This window comes from Chiloscyllium plagiosum, unplaced genomic scaffold, assembly GCF_037043375.1.
Source record: "Chiloscyllium plagiosum isolate Xiang-an unplaced genomic scaffold, Cpla_swu_hap1 HiC_scaffold_3, whole genome shotgun sequence".
Classification (NCBI taxonomy): Eukaryota; Metazoa; Chordata; class Chondrichthyes; order Orectolobiformes; family Hemiscylliidae; genus Chiloscyllium; species Chiloscyllium plagiosum.
Genome location: NW_028270141.1, coordinates 161,933,781 through 161,956,852, shown reverse-complemented (window position 1 = coordinate 161,956,852; position 23,072 = coordinate 161,933,781). Strand labels below are relative to the sequence as shown.

Genomic DNA, 23,072 nt, shown 5'->3' with positions numbered 1-23,072 from the left:
GGAAAAAGGCTCTCACTATCTAACCCTCTGATTATCTTCTACGTCTTGATTAAGACACCTCTCAACCTTCTTCTCTCCAACAAAAACAGCCTCAAGTCCCTCAGCCTTTCCTCATAAGACCTTCCTTCCATACTAGGCAACATCCTGGTAAATCTCCTCTGAACCCTTTCCAAAGCTTCCACATCCTTCCGATAATGTGCGATGACTAGAACTGCACACAATACTCCAGGTGCGGCCTGACCAGTATCTTGTCCAGCTGAAGTATGACCTCTTGGCTCTGAAACTCAATCCCCCTACCAATAAACGCCAACACCCCACATGCTTTCTGAACAACCCTTTCAACCTGGGTGACAACTTTCAGGGATCTATGTACCAGGACACCGAGATCTCTCTGTTCATCTACACGGCCAAGAATTTTACCATTAGCCCAGTGCATTTCTGTTACTTCTTCCGAAGTGAACTATCTCACACTTTTCCACATTAAACTCCACTTGCCACTTTTCCACATTAAACTCCACTTGCCACTTTCTCAACCCAGCTCTGCAGCTTATCTATGTCCCTCTGTAACCCACAACATCCTTCAGCACTATCCACCACTCTGCCTACCTTAGTGTCATCTGCAAATTTACTAACCCATCCTTCTACGCCCAACTCCAGATCATTTATAAAAATGACAAACAACAGTAGCCCCAAAACAGATCCTTGCGGTACACCACTGGTAACTGAGCTCCAAGATGAACATTTCCCATCAACCACCACTGTCTGTCTGTCTTCTTTCAATTGGCTAGCCAATTTCTGATCCAAACCGCTAAATCACCTTCAGTCCCGAAACTCCGTATTTTGTGCAATGGCCTACCGTAAGAAACCTTATCAAATGCCTTACTGAAATCCATATACATCACATCAACAACTTTACCCTCATCCACCTGTTTGGTCCCCATCTCAAAGAACTCAATAAGATTTGTGATACATGACCTACTCTTCACAAAACCTCGTTGACTGTCCCTAATCAACTTATTCCTTTCCAGATGATTATAAATCCTATCTCTTATAACCTTTTCTAATTACCCACAACTGAAGTAAGGCTCACTGGCCTATAATTACCAGAGTTGTCTCGACTCCCCTTCTTGAACAAGGAAACAACATTTGCTATCCTTCAGTCTTCTAGCACTACTCCTGTGGACAATGACGACATAAAGATCAAATCCAAAGGGTCTGCAACCTCCTCCCTAGCTTCCCAGAGAATCCAAGGAAAAATCCCATCCGGCCCAGGGGCCTTATCTATTTTCAGATCTTCCAAAATTGCTAAGGCCTCCTCTTTGTCAACCTCAATCCCATCTAATCTTGTATCTCCGTATTCTCACTAACATTGCCCTTTTGCAATGTGACTACTGACAAAAAATATTCCTTAAGCGCTTCCCCTATGTCCTCTGATTCCAAGCACAACTTTCCACTGCTGTCTTTGATTGGCCCTAATCTTACTCTAGTCATTCTTTTATTCCTGATATACCTATAGAAGGCCTTAGGGTTTTCCTTGATCCTATCCACCAACAATGTCTCATGTCCCCTCCTGGCTCTTCTTAGGTCTTTTCTGGCTAACTTATAACTCTCAATCCCCCTAACTGAGCTTTCATGCCTCATCCTCACCCTCACATAAGCCTTCCTCTTCCTCTTGACAAGAGCTTCATCTTTCTGAGTAAATCAAGGCCCCCTCTCTCGACAACTACCTCCCTGCCTGATAGGTATATACTTATCAAGGACCTGCAGTAGCTGTTCCTTGAATAAGCTCCACATTTGAAGAGTGTCTGTCCCTGCAGTTTCCTTCCCTATCCTATGCATCCCATCAATGAATAACAAATAAACCCCGCACAGATCCCTGTGGGCCACCACTGCACACTGGGCTCCAATCACACAAACAGCCTTCTACCACCCCCCCCCCCCACCCCTCCCCCGTCTCATGTCTTGAAACTAATTCTGGTTCGAATTTGCCAAGTTACCCTGAATCCCAAGTTTCCCTTCTGTATCAGTTTCCCTGTGGGACCTTGTTAAAGGCCACGCTGAAATCCAGATAAACTGCTCTATCCACATCTACACACCTGGTAACCACCTTGAAACATTCCACCAGATTTGTTCAGCATGGCCTCCCTCTGACAAAGCCGTGCTGACTTATCCCTGAGCAAACCTTGTCTCTCCAACTGGAGATTAAAGCTCTCCTTCAGAATTCTCTCCAGTCATTTCCCTCCCACTGATGTGAGACTCACTGACCTGTAATCCCCTGGTTTCCCTCTCCCACTCTCCTTGTAAAGGGGAACCACATTAGCTGTCCTCCAGTCCTCTGACAGCTTCTCTGTGCCCGAGAGGAATTAAACATTTGGGTAATTTCCTCCCTCACCTCCTACAGCAGCCTGGGTTACACCTGATCCGGATCTGGGGATTTGTCCATTTTTAACCTGCCAAAACCCCAAAACCTTTTCACTCCCAGTATTAGACTGCTCAAGGTCCTCTGTCCCCTTCTCTGATTCTGTACTTACGCTCTGCTCCTCCTCCTCCTGAGTAAAGCCAGGTGTGAAACACTTGTTTCAAATTGTACCGGTGTCCTCTGGCTCCATGCAGCGAATACCCTCTTGGTCCCTAACAGGACCTACCCCTTCCCTGGTTATCCTCTTCCTTGATATTGAATATTTTGGAGTGCTCCCTAACCTTGCTCACCAGTGTTCTCATGCCCCCTCTTTGCTCTCCTCCTTTGTTAAGATCTCCCTGCACCTTCTGTACTCCTCTGGAGCCTCCATTGTTTTGCTTCCTTTGTTAAAAGCCTGTCTTTTTCCTGTTTATCCAGTCCTGAATATTCCTGACCATCCAGGGTTCTCTGGGCTTGATGCTCCTACATTTCATTCTAAAGGGAACACAGAACAGTACAGAACGGGAATGGGCCCTTCAGCCCACGATGTTGTGCTGAACCTGACACCAAATCAAACTAAACCCTTCTGCCTGCCCTTAGTCCATCCATATCTCTCCATTCTTTGCATTTTCAATAGTTTATCGAAAAGCCCCTTAAATGCTCCTATTGTACCTGCCTCCGCCACACTCCTATCACTCTCTTTAAAAAAAAACTTGCCCTCTCACATCTCCTTTGAACTTTCCCTTTCACCTTAAATGCGTGCCCCTCCAGTTATAGACTGGGGAAAAGATTCTGACCTTTAATGCTATCCATGCATCTATTAATTTTATTGGCTTCTATAAAGTCTCCCCTCGGTCTCCGCTGCTCTAAGAAAATAACCTTGAGTATTTTGAGCTCTCTAATTCAGGCAGCATTCTGGTAAACCTCTTATGTACCCTCCCCAAAGCCTCCACATTCTTCCTATAATGTGGTGACCAGAATTGAATGCAGTATTCTAAGTGTAGCCTAACCAAAGTTCAAGCTGCAACATGTCCTCAGTTCCCTGACCAATGAAGGCAAGCATGCCTTACACCTTCTTTACCACCCTATCTACTTGCGTGGCCACTTTCAGGGAGCTAGGAACTGCAACCCCAAGATCCCTCTGTACATCAGTGCTGTTTAGGGTCCTGCCATTAACTGAATACATTTCCTAAGCATTTGATCTCCCAAAGTGCACCACCTCACACATCCCTGGATTAAACTCCATCTGCCATTTCTCTGCCCATATCTGCAACTGATCTCTATCCCACTGTATCCTTTGACAACCTTCAACACTATCCACAACTCCCCCTGATCTTTGTATCACCTACAAACTTACTAACCCACCCATCTACACTTTCATCCAGGTCATTTATACATCTCACAAAACAGCAGAGGGCCCAGTACTGATCCTGCGGAACCCCACCAGTCACCGACCCCCTAGCCTGAAAAACACCCTTCCCCCACTACCCTCTGCCTTCCCAGGGCAAACCAATTCTGAATCCAAACAGTCAAGTCACTGTGGATCCTGTGAGTCTTAATCTTCTGGATGAGCCGACCATGAGGGACCTTGTCGAAAGCCTTACTAAAATCCATGTGGACAACATCCACTGCTCTATCCTCATCGATCACCTTCATCACCTCCTCGAAAGATTCAATCACGTTAGTAATCCATGACCTGCCCCACACAGAGCCATGCTGACTGGCCCTAACTAAGCCATGCTTGTCCAAATACATGTAAATCCTATCCCTAAGAATTCTCTCCAATAGCTTCCCAACCACCGATGTGAGACTCCCTGGTCTATAGTTTCCTGGATTATCCCTATTTCCCTTCTTGAACAGAGGAACAACATTAGCTACTCACTAGTCCTCTTGGACCCCTCCAGTGCGTAGGGAGGATACACAGATCTTACTCAAGGCCCCAGCAATCTCCCCTCTTGTCTCTCTCAGTAACCTGGAGTAGATACCATTGGGCCCTGGGGATTTATCCACCTTAACGCTCTTCAAGCACCCAGCACCACATCTTCCATAATCTCAAAATGCCCTCATATATTAACATGCTCCACACAAATCTCACCACCCTCCATATCCTTCCCCTGGGTGAATACTGACACAAAGTACTCATTTAGGATCGCACCCACATCCTTTTCCCCCAAGTTCCCTCCTTTATCCTGGAGTGGGCCCATGTTGAGCAACAATACAGCACACGAACAGGCCCTTCTACCTTCTAAGAGTATGCTGATACATTTTTCTCTTCCATACTAAAACTCTCATCGCTTACAGGATCCATATTCCCTATTCCCTCCTTGTTCATGTATTTGTCGAGGTGTTCCTTGAGTGCTGCTGTTGTGTCTATTTCCATCCCCTTCTCTGGCAGCACGTCCAGGCACTCACCAGCCTCTGTGTGAAAAACCTGCCTCGCACATTTCTTTTAAGCTTCCCCACCCCCTCGCACTTTGAACCTGTGTCCCCTAGTAACTGACCCTTCCACCCTGGGAAAAAGCCTTATACCTTCCACTGTATCCATGCCATTCACAATCATATAAACTCCTATCAGGTCCTCCCACAACCTCCTGCACTCCAGTGAAAACAGCTTAACTGAAGTTTTATAAAGCTGCAGCATAACTTGTCTATCCTTAGACTCACTGCCCCTTTCCAGTGAAGGTAAGCATGCCATAGGCCTTTTGTTACTCCCTTATCTAGCTGCACTACCACCTTCAGTGGCCTGTGGACCTGCACACCCAGATCCCTCTGTATACCAACAGACTTAAGGGTTCTGCCGTTCACTGTATAATTTCCACCCATACTTGACCTTCCAAAATGCATCACCCCACATTTGTCAGGATTAAACACCACCTGCCAATTTTCTGCCCAAGTCTCCAACTGATCTATATCCTGCTGTATCCCCTGACAATTCTCCTCACTATCTGCAACTCCACAAACTCACTAATTAGACCACCACGTTTTCCTCTAAGTCATTTCCAGCAGTGATCCCTGTGGAACACCACGGGTCACAGCCCTTCCACCCCTACCCTCTATCTCCTGTGACTAAGCCAGTTCTGTCTCCAGCTCACCCCTGATACCATGTGACTTCACCTTTTGTACTCGTCTGCCATGAGGGACCTTGTCAAAAGCTTTACTGAAATCCATGTGGACAACATCAGCTGCTTTTCCCTCATCAACCATCTTCGTCACCTCCTCAAAAACCTCAATTAAGTTCGTGAGGTTCAACCTCCCCCGCACAAAACCATGCTGTCTATTGCTAATACAACCATCTGCTTCGAAACACATGTAGATCTTGTCCCTGAGAATCTTTTCCAGTGATTTCCCTACCACTGAGGTAGGGAGACTGCAAGGCTCATAGGCCTAGATAATCCCTGCTACCCTGTAATTCCCTGGATGATCCCTGCTACCCTTCTGAAACAATGGGACAGCACTGGCTATTCTCCCGTCCTCTGGGACCTGACCTGTTGTCAAAGAGGATACAGGATACTCTCACCGATATCATTTTAGAGACATAGGAGTAGGTCAGTACCCTCCCATTGAGCTGCTTCTCAGGTCCAGGAAGTGGCCATGCAGCCTGTTGGATCTGCTGCTCAAGGCCAGGACAGGCCATTGAGGCAGTTTCACTGAGCCAGGAGCAATATAACCTGCTGTGACCCAGGAATATGAGGAGGTTATCCGGTGTTCCAGCAGCAAGTGTGCAATGGCTGAATTGGAGTGAAGAACACATTGAGTTCAGGGGCAGAAGGGTGAGGGGGATAATCTCTTTCCAAACAGCAGACTGAGACTCCCAGGGGTATAGTGAGGGGATGCTGCCCTGCCTTCTAGAGGTAAGGGCTTCTGGTATCAACCAGTGAAACCTTTTAAAAAAGAAATATCCGTCATTTCAGTTAGAGTCATAGAGATGTACAGCATGTAAACAGACCCTTCGACCCAACCAGATATCCCAACCCAATCCAGTCCCACTTGCCAGCACCTAGCTCATATCCCTCCAAACCCTTCCTATTCATATACCCATCCAAATGCCTCTTAAATGTTGCAATTGTACCAGCCTCCACCACATCCTCTGGCAGCTCATTCCATACACGTACCACCCTCTGTGTGAAACAGTTGCCCCTTAGGTCTCTTTTATATCTTTCCCCTCTCACCCTAAACCTATGCCCTCTAGTTCTCGACTTCCCCACCCCAGAGAAAAGACTTTGTCTATTTATCCTATCCATGCCCCTCATACTTTTGTAAACCTCTATAAGGTCACCCCTCAGCCTCCGACGCTCCAGGGAAAACAGCCCCAGCCTGTTCAGCCTCTCCCTGTAGCTCAAATCCTCCAACCCTGGCAACATCCTTGTAAATCTTTTGTGAACACTTTCAAGTTTCACAACATCTTTCTGATAGGAAGGAGACCAGAATTGCATGCAACATTACAACAGTGGCCTAACCTTACTGTTTGTGGGATCCTGCTGTGCATATATTGGGTGCATGTTTTCCTGCATTCCAGCAGTGTGTCGATTTCCCAAAGTGCCACACTGTGCACTCTGAGGTAGCTATTGGGGGTTAGTGGGCTCTATGTGTGTGTATATACATGGCTGCAATGATTTCTTTCCCATACTCTGCCAGGTGTGGACACTGAGACCTCGGAGCTTGTCCTGCTGCCTGATGACTTTAAGAAAGCCTTGGCCACACTGCAGCCTTCAGTCTCTCAGCACGAGCTTTCCAACTACAAACAGATCCAACAGAAACTGACAGCCACATGACAGATTCCCAGCTACAGCCGGATGGGAACAGGAACAGCCAACTGGGGAAGCATCTGGATGGGAGTTTGGGAAGCCTCGATCTGAATGCACATGGGTGTATAGTTTAGCAAGCATATGGATGTGCAAGTAATGCCTGGAAGAGACATAACAAGGAACATTGGAGGAGCAGGATTTTGGGTGGGGGCAGGTCTACAGAGGGTGGATATTCCACTTGGGAACAGGCCCTGGCTGTAAGTGATGATAATCTGCATAGCAACAAGATTGTAGCTCTGTGTCTGGGAATAGGAGTGACACCACTTTGTACAAAACCGGGGCTAGATCAAGGCACCAGCTTGGGACAAGGCACAGTGTTTGAGGAACTCTGTAGGAATATGTAAGTTTTAGTATTGCAAGGCACCTCTGGATGAGAGAGCACATCTGAACATGAATAAAGTCAATAGTAAAGGAGTGCAATTTGGCGAAAATGTGGATGGAATTTGCAAGACATGAGGGAAAGACCAGGCTGGGCTGTGTCCAGAAGCATTAATATCTGTACAGGTACAGGAGCACATTTGCAGTTAGTCAGTTCCACATCTGCAAATATAGAACTTGGATTTCACCACTGATGCTCAGTAACAGCAGTGTGTACTATCGACAAGATACACTGCAGAAATTCACCAAAGATCCTCAGGCAGCACCTTCCAAACCCACAACCACTTCCATCCCGAAGGACAAGGGCAACAGATACATGGGAACCCCACCCCCTGCAAGTTCCTCTCCAAGCCCCTCCCCATCCTGACTGGGAAATATCTCACCGTTCCATCACACTCACTGGGTCAAATGGCTGCAGTTCTCTCCCTGAGGGAATCGCGGGCCTACCCTACAGCACACGGAACTACCGCGGGTCAAGAAGAAAATCAATGTTTAACTTTTGAAAATATTATTTTCAGGAAGCTGAAGTTTGCTTTTACCTGGAAAGCTTATAAATGATAAAATTCTGGTCATGGAGATGTCTCTCTTAGTCTCTTTTGTTCTCCTTGAGTAATTCATAATCTGGAGAAAATCAAAGGGTTCTTGGTTCATGAAATAATCACAATTGCGAAGGACAAAGTTCAACATGGAAGACTTGAAGGACAACAACTTGAGACCGAAACGCAGTAAACTGAAATGTTGAGAGACAGAGAACTGTGCAGGAGATCAGAGGTTCAAATCAAAGGGTCAAACAAAATAATCCAGGACATTCCAAATGCAGGTTTTCAGCTCAGCAGTTTGGGGTTATATTCTGATGTACAGCAGACTCCAGACCCCGTGTGAGGGAGCAATGCTTACTCCTGGTCTCTGAATGCCAGCAAGGGGTCATCAAAGAGAAATCAGAGAAGGACACAGGAAAGTCGTTTGATAAAAGTCATGTTTCTTTTCGATCTTGTGCATGGTGAAGAATTACACTTTAACCTTTCATTTATGGTGCAGCTTTTTAAAACACCACAATACAACATACTTAATTAATGAAGGAGCGCCACGCTGTCAGTGGGTCAGTGCTGAGGGAGTGCCGCACTGTCAGAGGGTCAGTGCTGAGGGAGTGGGCACTGCCGGAGGGTCAGTGCTGAGGGAGTGGGCACTGTCGGAGGGTCGGTGCTGAGGGAGTGCCGCACTGTAAGAGGGTCAGTGCTGAGGGAGTGCCGCACTGTCAGAGGGTCAGTGCTGAGGGAGTGGGCACTGCCGGAGGTTCAGTGCTGAGGGAGTGGGCACTGTCAGAGGGTCAGTGCTGAGGGAGTGCCGCACTGTCAGAGGGTCAGTGCTGAGGGAGTGGGCACTGTCGGAGGGTCAGTGCTGAGGGAGTGGGCACTGTCGGAGGGTCAGTGCTGAGGGAGTGGGCACTGTCGGAGGGTCAGTGCTGAGGGAGTGGGCACTGTCGGAGGGTCAGTACTGAGGGAGTGGGCACTGTCAGAGGGTCAGTGCTGAGGGAGTGCCGCACTGTCAGAGAGTCAGTGCTGAGGGAGTGGGCACTGCCGGAGGTTCAGTGCAGAGGGAGTGGGCACTGTCAGAGGGTCAGTGCTGAGGGAGTGCCGCACTGTCAGAGGGTCAGTGCTGAGGGAGTGGGCACTGCCGGAGGTTCAGTGCTGAGGGAGTGGGCACTGTCGGAGGGTCAGTGCTGAGGGAGTGGGCACTGTCGGAGGGTCAGTGCTGAGGGAGTGGGCACTGTCGGAGGGTCAGTGCTGAGGGAGTGGGCACTGTCGGAGGGTCAGTGCTGAGGGAGTGGGCACTGCCGGAGGGTCAGTGCTGAGGGGGTGCCGCACTGTCGGAGGGTCAGTGCTGAGGGGGTGCCGCACTGTCGGAGGGTCAGTACTGAGGGAGTGCTGCGCTGTCGGAGGGTCAGTACTGAGGGAGTGCCGCACTGTCGGAGGGTCAGTGCTGAGGGAGTGCCGCACTGTCGGAGAGTCAGTACTGAGGGAGTGCTGCACTGTCGGAGGGTCAGTACTGAGGGAGTGCCACACTGTCAGAGGGTCAGTACTTAGGGAGTGCCGCACTGTCGGAGGGTCAGTACTAAGGGAGTGCCACACCATTGGAAGGTCAATGCTGAGGGAGTGCTGCACTGTCAGATGGTCACTACTGAGGGAATGCTGCACTGTCAGAGGGTCAGTACTAAGGGAGTGCCACACCGTTGGAAGGTCAATGCTGAGGGAGTGCCGCACTATCAGAGGGTCAGTGCTGAGGGGATGCTACACTCTCAGAGGGTCAGTTCTGAGAGGGAAACCCATGGGGTCTATGAGAATGAGTCATTACGAAATGGCCCCATGATTTGATTGGAGCTTTAACTACAGCTAAGGAACCAGAGGTCGAGACTGCTGTGAGTGGAGATGGTGTACAGAGGGTGGATGAGAGATATGAGTCTGTGACAGGACGTTGAACTGACTTCGATTAGATTCCTCACAGTCTGGAAACAGGCCCTTCGGCCCAGCAAGTCCACACCAACCCTCCAAAGAGTAACCCACCCAGACCCATTTGCCATATTTACAGCTGAATAATGCACTTAACACTGGTCAATTCACCTGACCTTCACATCTTTGGACTGTGGGAGGGAACTCGAGCACCCGGAGGAAACCCACACAGACACGGGGAGAATGTGCAAACTCCACAGACAGTCGCCTGAGGGTAGAATCGAACCTGGGACCTTATTCTGTCGTTTCACTTTTGTTATTGACATATTCCTGGATTTGAGCTTCAGATTCAACACTTTTAGCCCCTGCCTCAACAGAAAGATTGATTTCTTAATCACATTTAGAGTTTCCACTGAATTAACTAATACCTCATCTGCATCAACCAAAATTTCTTTCAAAGATCTGACTGAATTTTTTATTACAATCCTCCTTGGACAATTTATTTAATGGTCCTGAAAGGGGGTTCCTCTGGGAGTCAGGTTGGCATCTCCTGGCGTCCTGCTTTTGTTTTCAGTCACAGTCTGACACAGTCCACTACCACTTGGCAAAGTGGGTCTTCTCAAACTGCCACAGGGAGCAAAGTTGCCGCTCTGCTGGGGTTTTTAATCTGAAAGGAAGATAACTCCTGGGGAATGATTTACTGGCAGTGCAAGTTACAGCTCCCCTATGAAGCACAGTAAGGCCAGTTGGTGCTCCGGGGACAGATCAGTTACAAGAACAGGATCTGGGTATTGTTCCCTTGTGTGTAGTGACTAAAGAAAGACCAGGCCCAGAGCCCACATGCAGATGTTTGCAGAGCTGAAACCCCCAGTTAACAATCAGGATCATTGTCGTTCGGTATTGGAGGCTCAGGAAACAGATCTGGAGTGAAGTCAGTCAGCATAGACAGCTCACTCTGAAACTGGAGCTGTTCCACAGTTTTACTGTATCAGAAACAGAACTCTGATGAGGGAGTAGAGGCCCCACCACGGACCTGCAGATAAGGAATGGACAGTTGTTCATCAGCTAGTGATGCTGCCCAGATCTCATCGGGGGATACTGGGAGGGGGAATGAAGTTCCTCTGACAGGACGTGTAGGAAAACAGGAAACACTGACGTGGAGAAACAGGGAGTTGACATGGACCCAGCCCCAGGGAGAAGTCGTACTGCTCAGTGTGGGACGTGTCAGGTAGGAGGGGAACCCCAGCAGAGCAGCATCTTTGCTCCCTGTGGCAGTTTGAGAAGACCCACTTTGCCAAGTGGTAGTGGACTGTGTCAGACTGTTCCTGAAAACAAAAGCAGGACGCCAGGATGTGCTCACACTGATGGAGATGCCAACCTGACTCCCAGAGGAACCCCCTTTCAGGACCATTAAATAAATTGTCCAAGGAGGATTGTAATAAAAAATTCAGTCAGATCTTTGAAAGAAATTTTGGTTGATGCAGATGAGGTATTAGTTAATTCAGTGGAATCTCTAAATGTGATTAAGAAATCAATCTTTCTGTTGAGGCAGGGGCTGAAAGTGTTGAATCTGAAGCTCAAATCCAGGAATATGTCAATAACAAAAGTGAAACGACAGAATAAGGTCCCAGGTTCGATTCTACCCTCAGGCGACTGTCTGTGGAGTTTGCACATTCTCCCCGTGTCTGTGTGGGTTTCCTCCGGGTGCTCTAGTTCCCTCCCACAGTCCAAAGATGTGCAGGTCAGGTGAATTGACCAGTGTTAAGTGCATTATTCAGCTGTAAATATGGCAAATGGGTCTGGGTGGGTTACTCTTTGGAGGGTTGGTGTGGACTTGTTGGGCCGAAGGGCCTGTTTCCAGACTGTGAGGAATCTAATCGAAGTCAATTCAACGTCCTGTCACAGACTCATCACTATCATCAGGTTGAAATCTCAATGGCAATACTGAGGAGTCATTTTGCCCAGTGAGTCGGAGATCAAGGAGTATCTGCAATGAAATGAACATGATATCATGGTTCATCCTTTTCCTCTCAACAGAAGCAGCTTGTTTGGATCTGTCAGACTGTGCTCTGGAAAGGTTAGCATTGTCCAGTGAAGAGTAGTTTCAGGATAAGCAGACAGCATTTATACAATTCAGAGAATATAAAATGGTTATTATGTTCCCTGTTCAGAATCTAATGTAAATTGGTCCAACTATTATCAGGAAGTATCGATATTTCTGAGTCTTTGATGTCATTTTTGAAGTCAGGAAGTTTTCTAGTGGCAATGATGGAAGAGAGAAGATAAAATCAGAAATTCATAAGGTCATCGTCATAGAGTCGTAAAGGTCTACAGCATAGAAAAAGGGCCCTTCTCAGTCTAACCACATCACTGTTTACCACCCATCAATTTTCCTATTGCCTGAGGAGTTCCTGATCAGTCCTCCTACATTCAAGTCTAAATCATATCAATCACAAACAGCCAGGGCCCGTCCCTGAGCCCTGGGGAATCAACATCATCAAACTTTGCACTGAAACCTGAGGCAACTGAGATTCACATCGGAATGTTGCACTGACATTCCCCTTGATGAGCAGGAAGATTTGATAGATTTGGATGAAATGTGAGGGTCAGAAAGTTTAGATGCTGTTGGATATACAGTTAGATTGTACGATGCACCAGTGAAGTGCTGTCATTAAACAGAAACACTGATCAGCAATCAAGGTTCTCTTCCATTTGAAGAAATTGATTTCACTGAAGTAACTAAACCAACAAAGCAACCTGAGTTGAAAGTAGGACAATGCACCAGAAAGCAGATGTGTGGGAAAATGTTCATAACTTGATGATGACTTAATTAAAGCAGAAATGCTTGAGGATTTTTTTTCTCAGACTGAACAGAATGTCTGACACTCCTGTTTATTTTTTTTCCTTTTTTTTCTCCTGTTTCTTTTTACCCCCACACTACTGCCTAACTGCAGTGCGGTGCTTATTTATTCCCCAGCACCCATGGTGTGTGTGTGCAGGTGTGAGACACAGTGAGAGACACGAGGTGCATGAATCTTTATTCAGTTTCCACCACCAGGAAGAAAGGAAACACCCGAGTGGCCAGTGACAAGCATTGCCCTTCACATCAAAGGGCAATGCAGCGTGATCAAATAGTGAAGGGGAGGGCAGGGATTAAATCAAAGTAGAATTGGAGAGGGAAATGATGCACCCCACTCCCTGCGGCGCCCACCTCTCCCTGAACAACTCCCAAGTGTTGGTGGACACCGCATGCTCCTTCTCCAAGGACACCCGGGCCCTAACGTAACCGCGGAAGGGGGGCAGGCAGTCAACCCTAACGACCCCCTCCACGGCCCGCTGCCTGGACCTGTTTATGGCCAGTTTGGCCAGGCCCAGGAGCAGACCGACGAGGAGGTCTTCAGACCTGCCCTCCCTCCTCTATACTGGGTGCCCAACTTGTCCATGCCAACCAGATATCCTAACCTAGTCCTATATGCCAGCATTTGACCCATATCCCTCTAAACCCTTCCTGTTCATGTACCCATCCAGATGCCTTTTAAATGTTGCAATTGTACCCATCTCCACACTTCCTCCGGCAGCACATGCCATACGCGTACCACTCTCTGTGTGAAAATTTGCCCCTAAAGTCCCTTTTAAATCTTTCCCCTCTCATCCTAAACCTATGCCTTCTAGTTGTGGACTCCCTTTATCCTGAGGAAAAGACTTTGTCTATTTATCCTATCCATGTCCCTCATGATTTTATAAATCTCTATAAGGTCACCCCTCAGCCTCCAACACTCCAGGGAAAACAGCCCCAGTCTGTTCAGCCTCTCCTTATAGCTCATACCATCCAACTCTGCAAACATCCTCATAAATCTTTTCTGAACCCTCTCAAGTTTCACAACATCTTTCCGATAGGAAGGAGACCAGAATTGCACGCAATATTCCAACAGTGGCCTAACCACTGTCCTATACAGCCGCAACATGACCTCCCAACTTCTATACTCAATACTCTGACCAATAATGACAAGCATACCAAACGCCTTTTTCACTATCCTACCTACTTGCAACATGACTTTCAAGGAGCTATGAACCTGCACTTCAAGGTCTCTTTGTTCAGCAACACTCCCTAGGACCTTACCATTAAGTGTAGAAGTCCTGCTAAGATTTGCTTTCCCAAAATGCAGCACCTCACATTTATCTGAATTAAACTCCATCTGCCACTTCTCGGCCCATTAGCCCATCTGATCAAGATCCTGTTGTAATCTGATGTAACCTTCTTCGCTGTCTACTACACCTCCAATTTTGGTATCATCTGAAAACTTACTAACTGTACCTCTTATGCTCGCATCCAAATCATTTATGTAAATGACAAAAAGTAGAGGGCCCAGCACCGATCCTTGTGGCACTCCACCGGTCACAGGCCTCCAGTCTGAAAAACAACCCTCTACCACCACCCTCTCTCTTCTACCTTTGAGCCAGTTCTGTATCCAAGTGGCTAGTTCTTGTATTCCGTGAGATCTAACCTTGATAACCAGTCTCCCATGGAGAACCTTGTCGAACACCTTACTGAAATCCATATAGATCACATCTACTGCTCTTCCCCCATCAATCCTCTTTATTACGTCTTCAAAAAACTCAATCATGTTTATGAGACATGATTTCCCACACACAAAGCCATGTTGACTATCCCTAATCAGTCCTTGCCTTTCCAAATACATGTACATCCTGTCCCTCAGGATTCCCTTCAACAACTTGCTCACGACCGAGGTCAGGCTCACTGGTCTATAGTTCCCTGGCTTGTCTTTACCACCCTTCTTAAACAGTGGCACCACGTTAGCCAACCTCCAGTCTTCCAGCACCTCACCTGTGACTATCGATGATACAAATATCTCAGCAAGAGGCCCAGTAATCACTTCTCTAGCTTCCCACAGAGTTCTCAGGTACACCTGATCAGGTCCTGGGGATTTATCCACCTTTATGCATTTCCAGACATCCAGCACTTCCTCCTCTGTAATCTGGACATTTTGCAAGACGTCACCATCTATTTCCCTACAGTCTATATCTTCCATATCCTTTTCCACAGTAAATACTGATGCAAAATACTCGTTTAGTATCTCCCCCCACTTTCTGCGGCTCCACTTTGCTGGTCAAGATAATATAATCACAGATGCCTTGTTCTGATTGTAAAATGATGAAATAAATTAAAAATTTAGGAGCTAATAAACGATTCTGTTAGACTAATACGATTCTGTTAGACTAATAGAAGGGAACAGTGAAGATGAATTAATGTAAGATTCGTTGTTTTGTCTTGATGTCACGTTCCTTGTGATAAAACACATTTCTGAATGCTCGTTCATCTTTCCGAAAGTTGAAGGCATGTAAAAATGGTTAGAACATTTTCATGAGTTTTGTTTCTGAACTAAACAAAGAAAGCTAGCTGCATAAGGTACTGGCTGCTGTGTGAAAGTTGTCTTTCTGGAGCATGGTGCGTTGTGTACAATGTCGCTTTCCCCTAAAGTAATGGAGGCAAAATGCAGGCACCACGGAGCAGATGGTTTTAAGAGACAAGCACTTAACAACAATATTGTGACCAGCTCCTGACCAGGGGACTGTTAACGTATGTCTTTGGGGATGCTGCCACTTTAAGAAAGCTGGTCAGGTGATCTAGAGGGATGGAGTTTGTGTCCAGTCTAGAACCAGCTGTGGAGGTGTGAGCATTGTCAATGGGGTATTCCCGTTCAGGTTTCCGATTTGCTTACCTGGGATATTTTTAAATTCCTGCTTCCAAATAAAGTACCAACAACACAACTGGTGACACGAGAGGGATCCAGCCCTCAAACTGTGTGTAAACACCGGTTTTCTTTCAGAGGAGATGTTGCCCAGATTTTGGAAATGGTGCAGGATTAAGGAGGGAAGTGGTCACGAGTGAACCCACAATGCAGTCAACAGCAGGAAAACAGGTACTCACCGGAGAGTGAGCGGACAGCAGTGGTACTGAAGGGACTCAGGCTGACAGCTGAATAAACAGGAGCTACTGGAGTCATCATGGAGAGCGGTCACGATGGCATTCAGGTTGCAGGCAATGCCAGGGAGGTACAGTATGCAAGCACAGCCGGCGAGGGAGTGGCTACCACCAAGGGTAGACAAGCTGTGAACAGCCAATAGACTCAAGTGACCAGAAAACAAAATAGCGGGCCAATTGGGGCAATGGACCTGTTTGACAGAGTCAGAAAATTGGGTTTTAAACATAAACACAGTGGCTGAGGACATCATGGAACTGGTTGCTCCAGCACCAGCAGGAACACGATCAGTGTGATTCCAAGGAGTCTGGGTACAACTAGAGAATTGTTTGGAAATTACTTTGCACGCAAGCGGCTGATGATGGCACAGGTCTGAGGGAGAGGGACAGACGGCCCAGAGCCAGCTGGGTCTGAGAGACAGACAGACAGCCCAGAGCCAGCCGGGTCTGAGGGAAAGAGACAGACTGCCCAGAGCCAGCCGGGTCTGAGGGAAAGAGACAGACGGCCCAGAGCCAGCCGGGTCTGAGAGCGAGAGACAGACGGCCCAGAGCCAGCCACGTCTGAGGGAGAGACAGACTGCCCAGAGCCAGCCGGGTCTGAGGGAAAGAGACAGACGGCCCAGAGCCAGCCGGGTCTGAGAGCGAGAGACAGACGGCCCAGAGCCAGCCACGTCTGAGGGAGAGACAGACAGCCCAGAGCTAGCCGGGTCTGAGGGAAAGAGACAGACGGCCCAGAGCCAGCCGGGTCTGAGGGAAAGAGACAGATGGCCCAGAGCCAGCCGGGTCTGAGAGCGAGAGACAGACGGCCCAGAGCCAGCCACGTCTGAGGGAGAGACAGACAGCCCAGAGCTAGCCGGGTCTGAGGGAAAGAGACAGACGGCCCAGAGCCAGTCGGGTCTGAGGGAAAGAGACAGACGGACCAGAGCCAGCCACATCTGAGGGAGATACACTGACGGCCCAGAGCCAGCCACGTCTGAGTGAGAGACAGACGGCCCAGAGCCAGCCGGGTCTGAGAGCGAGAGACAGACAGCCCAGAGCCAGCCAGGTCTGAAGGATAGACAGACGGCCCAGAGCCACCCATGACTGAGAGAGAGAGACAGACGGCCCAGAGCTAGCCGGGTCTGAGGGACAGACAGACGGCCCAGAGCCAGCCCGGTCTGAGGGAGAGACAGACGGCCCAGAGCCAGCCACGTCTGAGCGAGAGACAGACGGGTCTGAGGGAGAGAGACAGATGGCCCAGAGCCAGCCGGGTCTGAGGGAGAGACAAATGGCCCAGAGCCGACAGAGTTTTCATTAAACATCCTGTCGTTACGGGGTGAAGCTGGTCATTTCTGGGTTCTTCACAGTAAAGATGGAAGTGGACTCGGGCGCAGCTATCTCCCTGAATCCCTGGTCAGCCCACAGGGAGAACGTGAGGGCACTACCAAGATTATACCATGGACACACATTGAGCAAGTGATGCCAGTGAAGGGCTATGACCTGGTGAAAGTACAGTTCAGGGACCAATGTGCAGAATTATCACTTTACATAATAGAGGATAAATACCTGCATTATTCAAATACTCCTTATTACAAAAATTAAGGGTGGAGTGGTTCTAGGCTGTAAGACTCAAGCACATGAGCGGGACGGTAACTCAGTGGTTGGCACTGCTGCCTCACAGCGGCGGGCACCATCTCCCCGTGTCTGCGTGGGTTTCCTCCGGGTGCTCCGGTTTCCTCCCTCAGTCCAAAGACGTGCACCTTACATGGATTGGTCATGCTAAATTAGGGATGTGCTGGTTTGGTGAGTTAGCCATGGGAATCGCTGGGATATGGTGGGATGGTCTTAAGGTGTTGGTGCTGAATGGTGTCTTGCTGCCAGAGATTCCTGGACAAGTACAACAATGTGTTCAAAGGAACCCTGGGGGAAATGAAAGGAATTGAAATTAAATGACAGCTGAAGCGCAATGTGTGTCCTTGCAGTCTGAAAGTGCATCTGGTACTGTCCACCATTGGGCCTAAAGTGGAAGCCGAGTTGGAACAGCTGATGAACCAGTAACTACCAGTGAATAGGCCACTCCAATTGTTCCAGTTTTAAAAACACATGACGCAGTGGAGATTTGTAGTGACTATCAGGTCTGTGTGTGGGTCAATACCCACTTCCATGCATCGAGAACCTGTTCAGTGGTCTGGCTGGGGGTAAGAAATTCTTAATAATGGGTGTGTCACAGGCCCACCAGCAGATGGGGGTCAGGAAGGAGTTCCAGCTGCTGGTGATGACAGCAACACACAGGGGACTGTCCCACGACAAGCACCTGCCTTTCGGCATCACGTCAGCACCAGCTCTATTCCAGAGGATCATGGAACAAACATTAAGTGGATTTCCAGGGGTCCACTGTTATCTGGACAATAGTTTGATTACTGGATTCTCTGAAGAGGAGCATTTGAAAATCCCAAATGAACCTTAACAAGGTCATAGGAGCATGGTTTACAAGTAAAAAGGGAGAAATGGGAGCTTTTGAAAGACTCCATAGAGTACTTTGGTCATGTAGTTAATGGAGAAAGTGAGGACTGCAGATGCTGGAGATCAGAGCTGAAAATGTGTTGCTGGAAAAGCGCAGCAGGTCAGGCAGCATCCAAGGAACAGGAGAATCGACATTTCGGGCATAAGCCTGAAGAAGGGCTTATGCCCGAAACGTCGATTCTCCTGTTCCTTGGATGCTGCCTGACCTGCTGCACTTTTCCAGCAACACATTTTCAGCTCATGTAGTTAATGGCAAGGAACGTCACAAAAGCACCCAGAAAAGACAGAGGCAACCATGAAAGTGCCGAGAGCAGAGAATGTGTCTGAACTGAGATCATTCATGGGAGTCAGAGTCATTCAGCATAGAAACAGGCCCTTCAGCCCAACTCATCCCTGCTGACCAGGCTTCCTAAATTGAACTAATCCCATTTGCCTGCATTTGGCCCATATCTTTCGAAACCTTTTCCTATCCATCCACCTGTACTAAGGTCTTTCAAATGTTGTAATTGTAACCACCTTCACCACTTCCTCTAGCAGCTCGTTCCATACACACACCACCCTCTGTGAAAAAAATGTTACCCCTTTTAAATCTCTCCCCTTTCACCTTAAACCTATGCCTTCTTGGACTCCCCTACCCTAGGGAAACAGACCTTGGCTATTCACCTTTTCTATGCTCCTCAAGATTTTGTACGCCTCTATAAGGTCAAGCCTCAGACTCCTATGCTTCAGTAAAAAAACGGCCCAGCCTATCCCAGCCTCCTTACAACTCAAACTCTCCAGCCTCAGTAACATCTTTTCTGAACCCTTTCCAGTTTAATGACGTACTTCCTGTATCAGGGTGAACAGAATTGTACGCAGTATTCCAAATGTGGCCTCGCCAATGTCTTGTAACACGAAGTCCTGACTCCTGTACTCAGCACTCCGCCCAATGAAGGCAAGTGGACCGAATGCCTACTTCCCCACCCTGTCCACCCGGTGACACCACTTTCAAGGAACTGTGTACCTGCACCCCTAGTTCTCTCTGTTCAACAACACTCCACAGGGCCATACCATTAACTGTGTAAATCCTGCCTGGTTTGTTTTACCAAAATGCAACACTTTCACATTTATCTGAATTAAACTCCATCTGCCATTCCTCCACCCACCAGCCCATTTGATCAAGATCCTGTTGTATTCTTAGATAACCTTCTTCACTGTTCACTATACCACAAATCATCCACAAACTTACTAACCAAGCCTCCTGTATTCTCATCCAAAATGTTTATATAAATGATGAACAGCAGTTAACCCAGCACCAATTCTTGCTGGCGTCTTTAATGTACAACCACCAACTGAGAACCATGTTTGACTTGGCCAGAAGGGACCAGAGAGGTGATGGAATGAAATCAAGAAGGACAAAGAACATATAAAATTACAGCACAGGAACAGGCCCTTCGGCCCTCCAAGCCTGTGCCGATCCAGATCCTCTATGTAAACCTATTGTCTATTTTCTAAGGATCTGTATCCCTCTGCTCCCTGCCCATTCATGTATCTGTCCAGATGCCATGTACCTACACTGGATATGCGTTCCAGGCACTCACCATCCTCTGCATAAAGAACTTTCCACGCATATCTCCCTAAACCTTTCCCCTCTCACTTTGAACTCATTTTGAACTAATTGAGTCCTCTGCTCTGGGAAAAAGCTTCTTGCTATCCACACTGCCTACACCTCTCATAATTTTGTAGACCTCAATCAGGTCTCCCCTCTATCTCTGTCTTTCTAATGAAAATTATCTTAATCTATTCAACCTCTCTTTATAACTAACGCTCTCCATATCAGGCAACATCCTGGTGAACCTCCTCTGCACCCTCTCCAAAGCATCCACATCCTTTCGGTAATGTGGTAACCAGAACTGTACGCAGCATTCCAAATGTGACCGAACCAAAGTCCCATACAACTGTAAGATGACCTGCCAACCCTTGTATTCAATACCCTGTCCAATGAAGGAAAGCATGCCGTATGCCTTCTTGACCACTTTACTGACCTGCATTGCCACCTTAAGGGTAAAGTGGACCTGAACACCCAGATCTCTCTGTACATCAGTTTTCCCCAGGGCTTTTACACTTACCATATAGTTCTTTCTTGAATTAGATCTTCCAAAATCCATCACCTCACATTTGCCTGGGTTGAACTCCATCTACCATTTCTCTGCGCAACTCTCCAATCTGTCTATATTCTGCTGTATTCTCTGACAGTCCCCTTCACTATCTGCTACTTCACCAATCTTAGTGTCATCTGCAACCTTGCTAATCAGACCACCTACACCTTCCTCCAAATTACTTATACATATATCACAGACAGCAGCGGTCCCAGCATGGATCCCTGTGGAACACCACTGGTCACAGGTCTCCATTTTGAGAAGCTCCCTTCCATTACTACTCTCTGTCTTCTGTTGCCCGGCCAGTTCTCTATCCATCTGGACCCCATGCGACTTCACTTTCTCCATCAGCCTACCATGGGGAACCTTATCAAATGTCTTACTGAAGTCCATGTAGATGACACCCACAGCCCTTCCCTCATCAACCAACTTTGTTACTTCTTAAAAGAATTCTATTAACTTGATAAGACATTAACTTCACTGCACAAAACCATGCTGCCCATCACTGATAAGCCCATTTTTTTCCAATAGATCCTATCCCTCAGTAACTTCTCCAGCAGCTTCCCTCCCACTGACTTCAGGCTCACTGGTCTGTAATTATCTGGATTATCCTTGCTACCCTTCTTAAACAAGGGGGCAACATTAGCAATTCTCCAGTCCTCTGGGACCTTCCCCATGTTCAAGGATGTTGCAAAGATATCTGTTAAAGCCCCAGCTATTTCCTCTCTCACTTCCCTCAGTAACATGGGATAGACCACTTCCAGACCTGGGGACTTGTCCACCTTAACACCTTTTAGAATACCCAACACTTCCTCCCTCATTATGCCAACTTGCCCTAGAGTAATCAAACATCTATCCCTAACCTCAGCATCCGTCATGTCCCTCTCCTCGGTGAATACCGATGCAAAGTACTCATTAAGAATCCCACCCATTTTCTCCACTCCATGCATATCTTTCCTCCTTTATCCTTGAGTGGGCCAACTCTTTCTCTAGTTACCCTCTTGCTCCTTATATATGAATAAAAGGCTTTGCAGTTTTTCTTAACCCTGCTCGCTAATGATATCTCATGACCCCTTTTAGCCTCTTAATTCCTCGTTTCAGATTGGTCCTACATTCCTGATATTCTTCCAAAGCTTCAGCCGCCTAGACCTTATGTACGCTTTCTTTTTTCTCTTAGCTAGTCTCACAATTTCACCTGTCATCCATGGTTCCCTAATCTTGCCATTTCTATCCCTCATTTTCACAGGCACTTGTCTGACCTGCACACTAATCAATCTCTCTTTAAAAGCCTCCCACATATCAAATGTGGATTTCCCTTCCATTACCTGCTCCCAATCTACATTCCCCAGCTCCTGCCGAATTTTGTTACAGTTGGCCTTCTCCCAATTTAGCTCTTCCTTAAGGACCATGCGCATCTTTGTCCATGAGTATTTTAATGGAATTATGATCACTATTCCCAAAGTAATCCCCTACTGAAACTTTAACCACCTGGCCGGGCTCATTCCCCAACACCAGGTCCACTATGGCCCCTTCCTGAGTTGGACTATTTACACACTGCTCTAGAAAACCATCCTGGATGCTCCTTACAAATTCTGTTCCATCCAGACCTCTAACACTAAGTGAATCCCAGTCAATTTTGGGGAAATGGTTGACAAATGGTCAGAAAGACAGGAACGTCATAGTCTGGGGTATTCCAAAGAGGAAAGACTGTGATGGCATGAAATTATACAGCTAGGGAGAAATGGATCCCAGCAGTGGTGGTAGCTCAAACAGGGTCATTGTCATACACAGTGCAGACTAGGGGTGAACTGTCTGGAGGAGACACATGGACCAGTTGGTCATGGAGGGAGGTCCTTCAGAACACCTAGCCAGTCTAGTTGGAACCAGGGATGTCGACCAAGCGTTGTGTCTTCAAGCCAGGGTTGGATCCACCCATGGAGGAGTCAACAGCAGCGTCACTGGGCAACAATAGCCAATCAGAGAACGACATACCTTGGAATAACAGGTACATCCCCGGATGATTGGGAGACTGCACAAGAAATGATTTCTGTGATGAGGAGACAGAATTCTAGGAATGGCCATCTCCTTGACAGAATGGCCATTGTCAATGCAGGCTACATAAGCATGGTTTCAATTTAACATGCTATTTTAATGTAAATATTCTGGTTAAAGTTAGCTACACGCCTCTATAATAGATATAATTGTGGTGGGCTTGGAGAGGTTGGACCAAAGGCTGTGTTTCCGTGCTGTATGACTCTATGAATGGGAGGTTTGAATGATCCCCTTTAATGGAGCAAGCAAGAGGATTCCCAAGCCCCGCCCACAAGCCCAAGCCCCGCCCCCACCCACCGCCCCCCCCAAACCACACCCCTGTGTGACGTTGTGCACCGCTAGTGGTGACGT

At 47.6% G+C, this 23,072-nt stretch overlaps 1 protein-coding gene across 1 annotated transcript in view; it reads left to right on the top strand.

The window, feature by feature from the left end:
- Window positions 1–8,157, top strand: part of pex6 (peroxisomal biogenesis factor 6) — a 57,963-nt gene extending 49,806 nt beyond the window's left edge. The window contains exon 14 of the mRNA XM_087976832.1: window positions 7,034–8,157. Coding sequence (XP_087832958.1) covers window positions 7,034–7,170 — 137 coding nt within the window. The 3' untranslated portion in view covers window positions 7,171–8,157. The remainder of the gene's footprint in view (window positions 1–7,033) is intronic.
- Window positions 8,158–23,072: the final 14,915 nt, after the last annotated feature.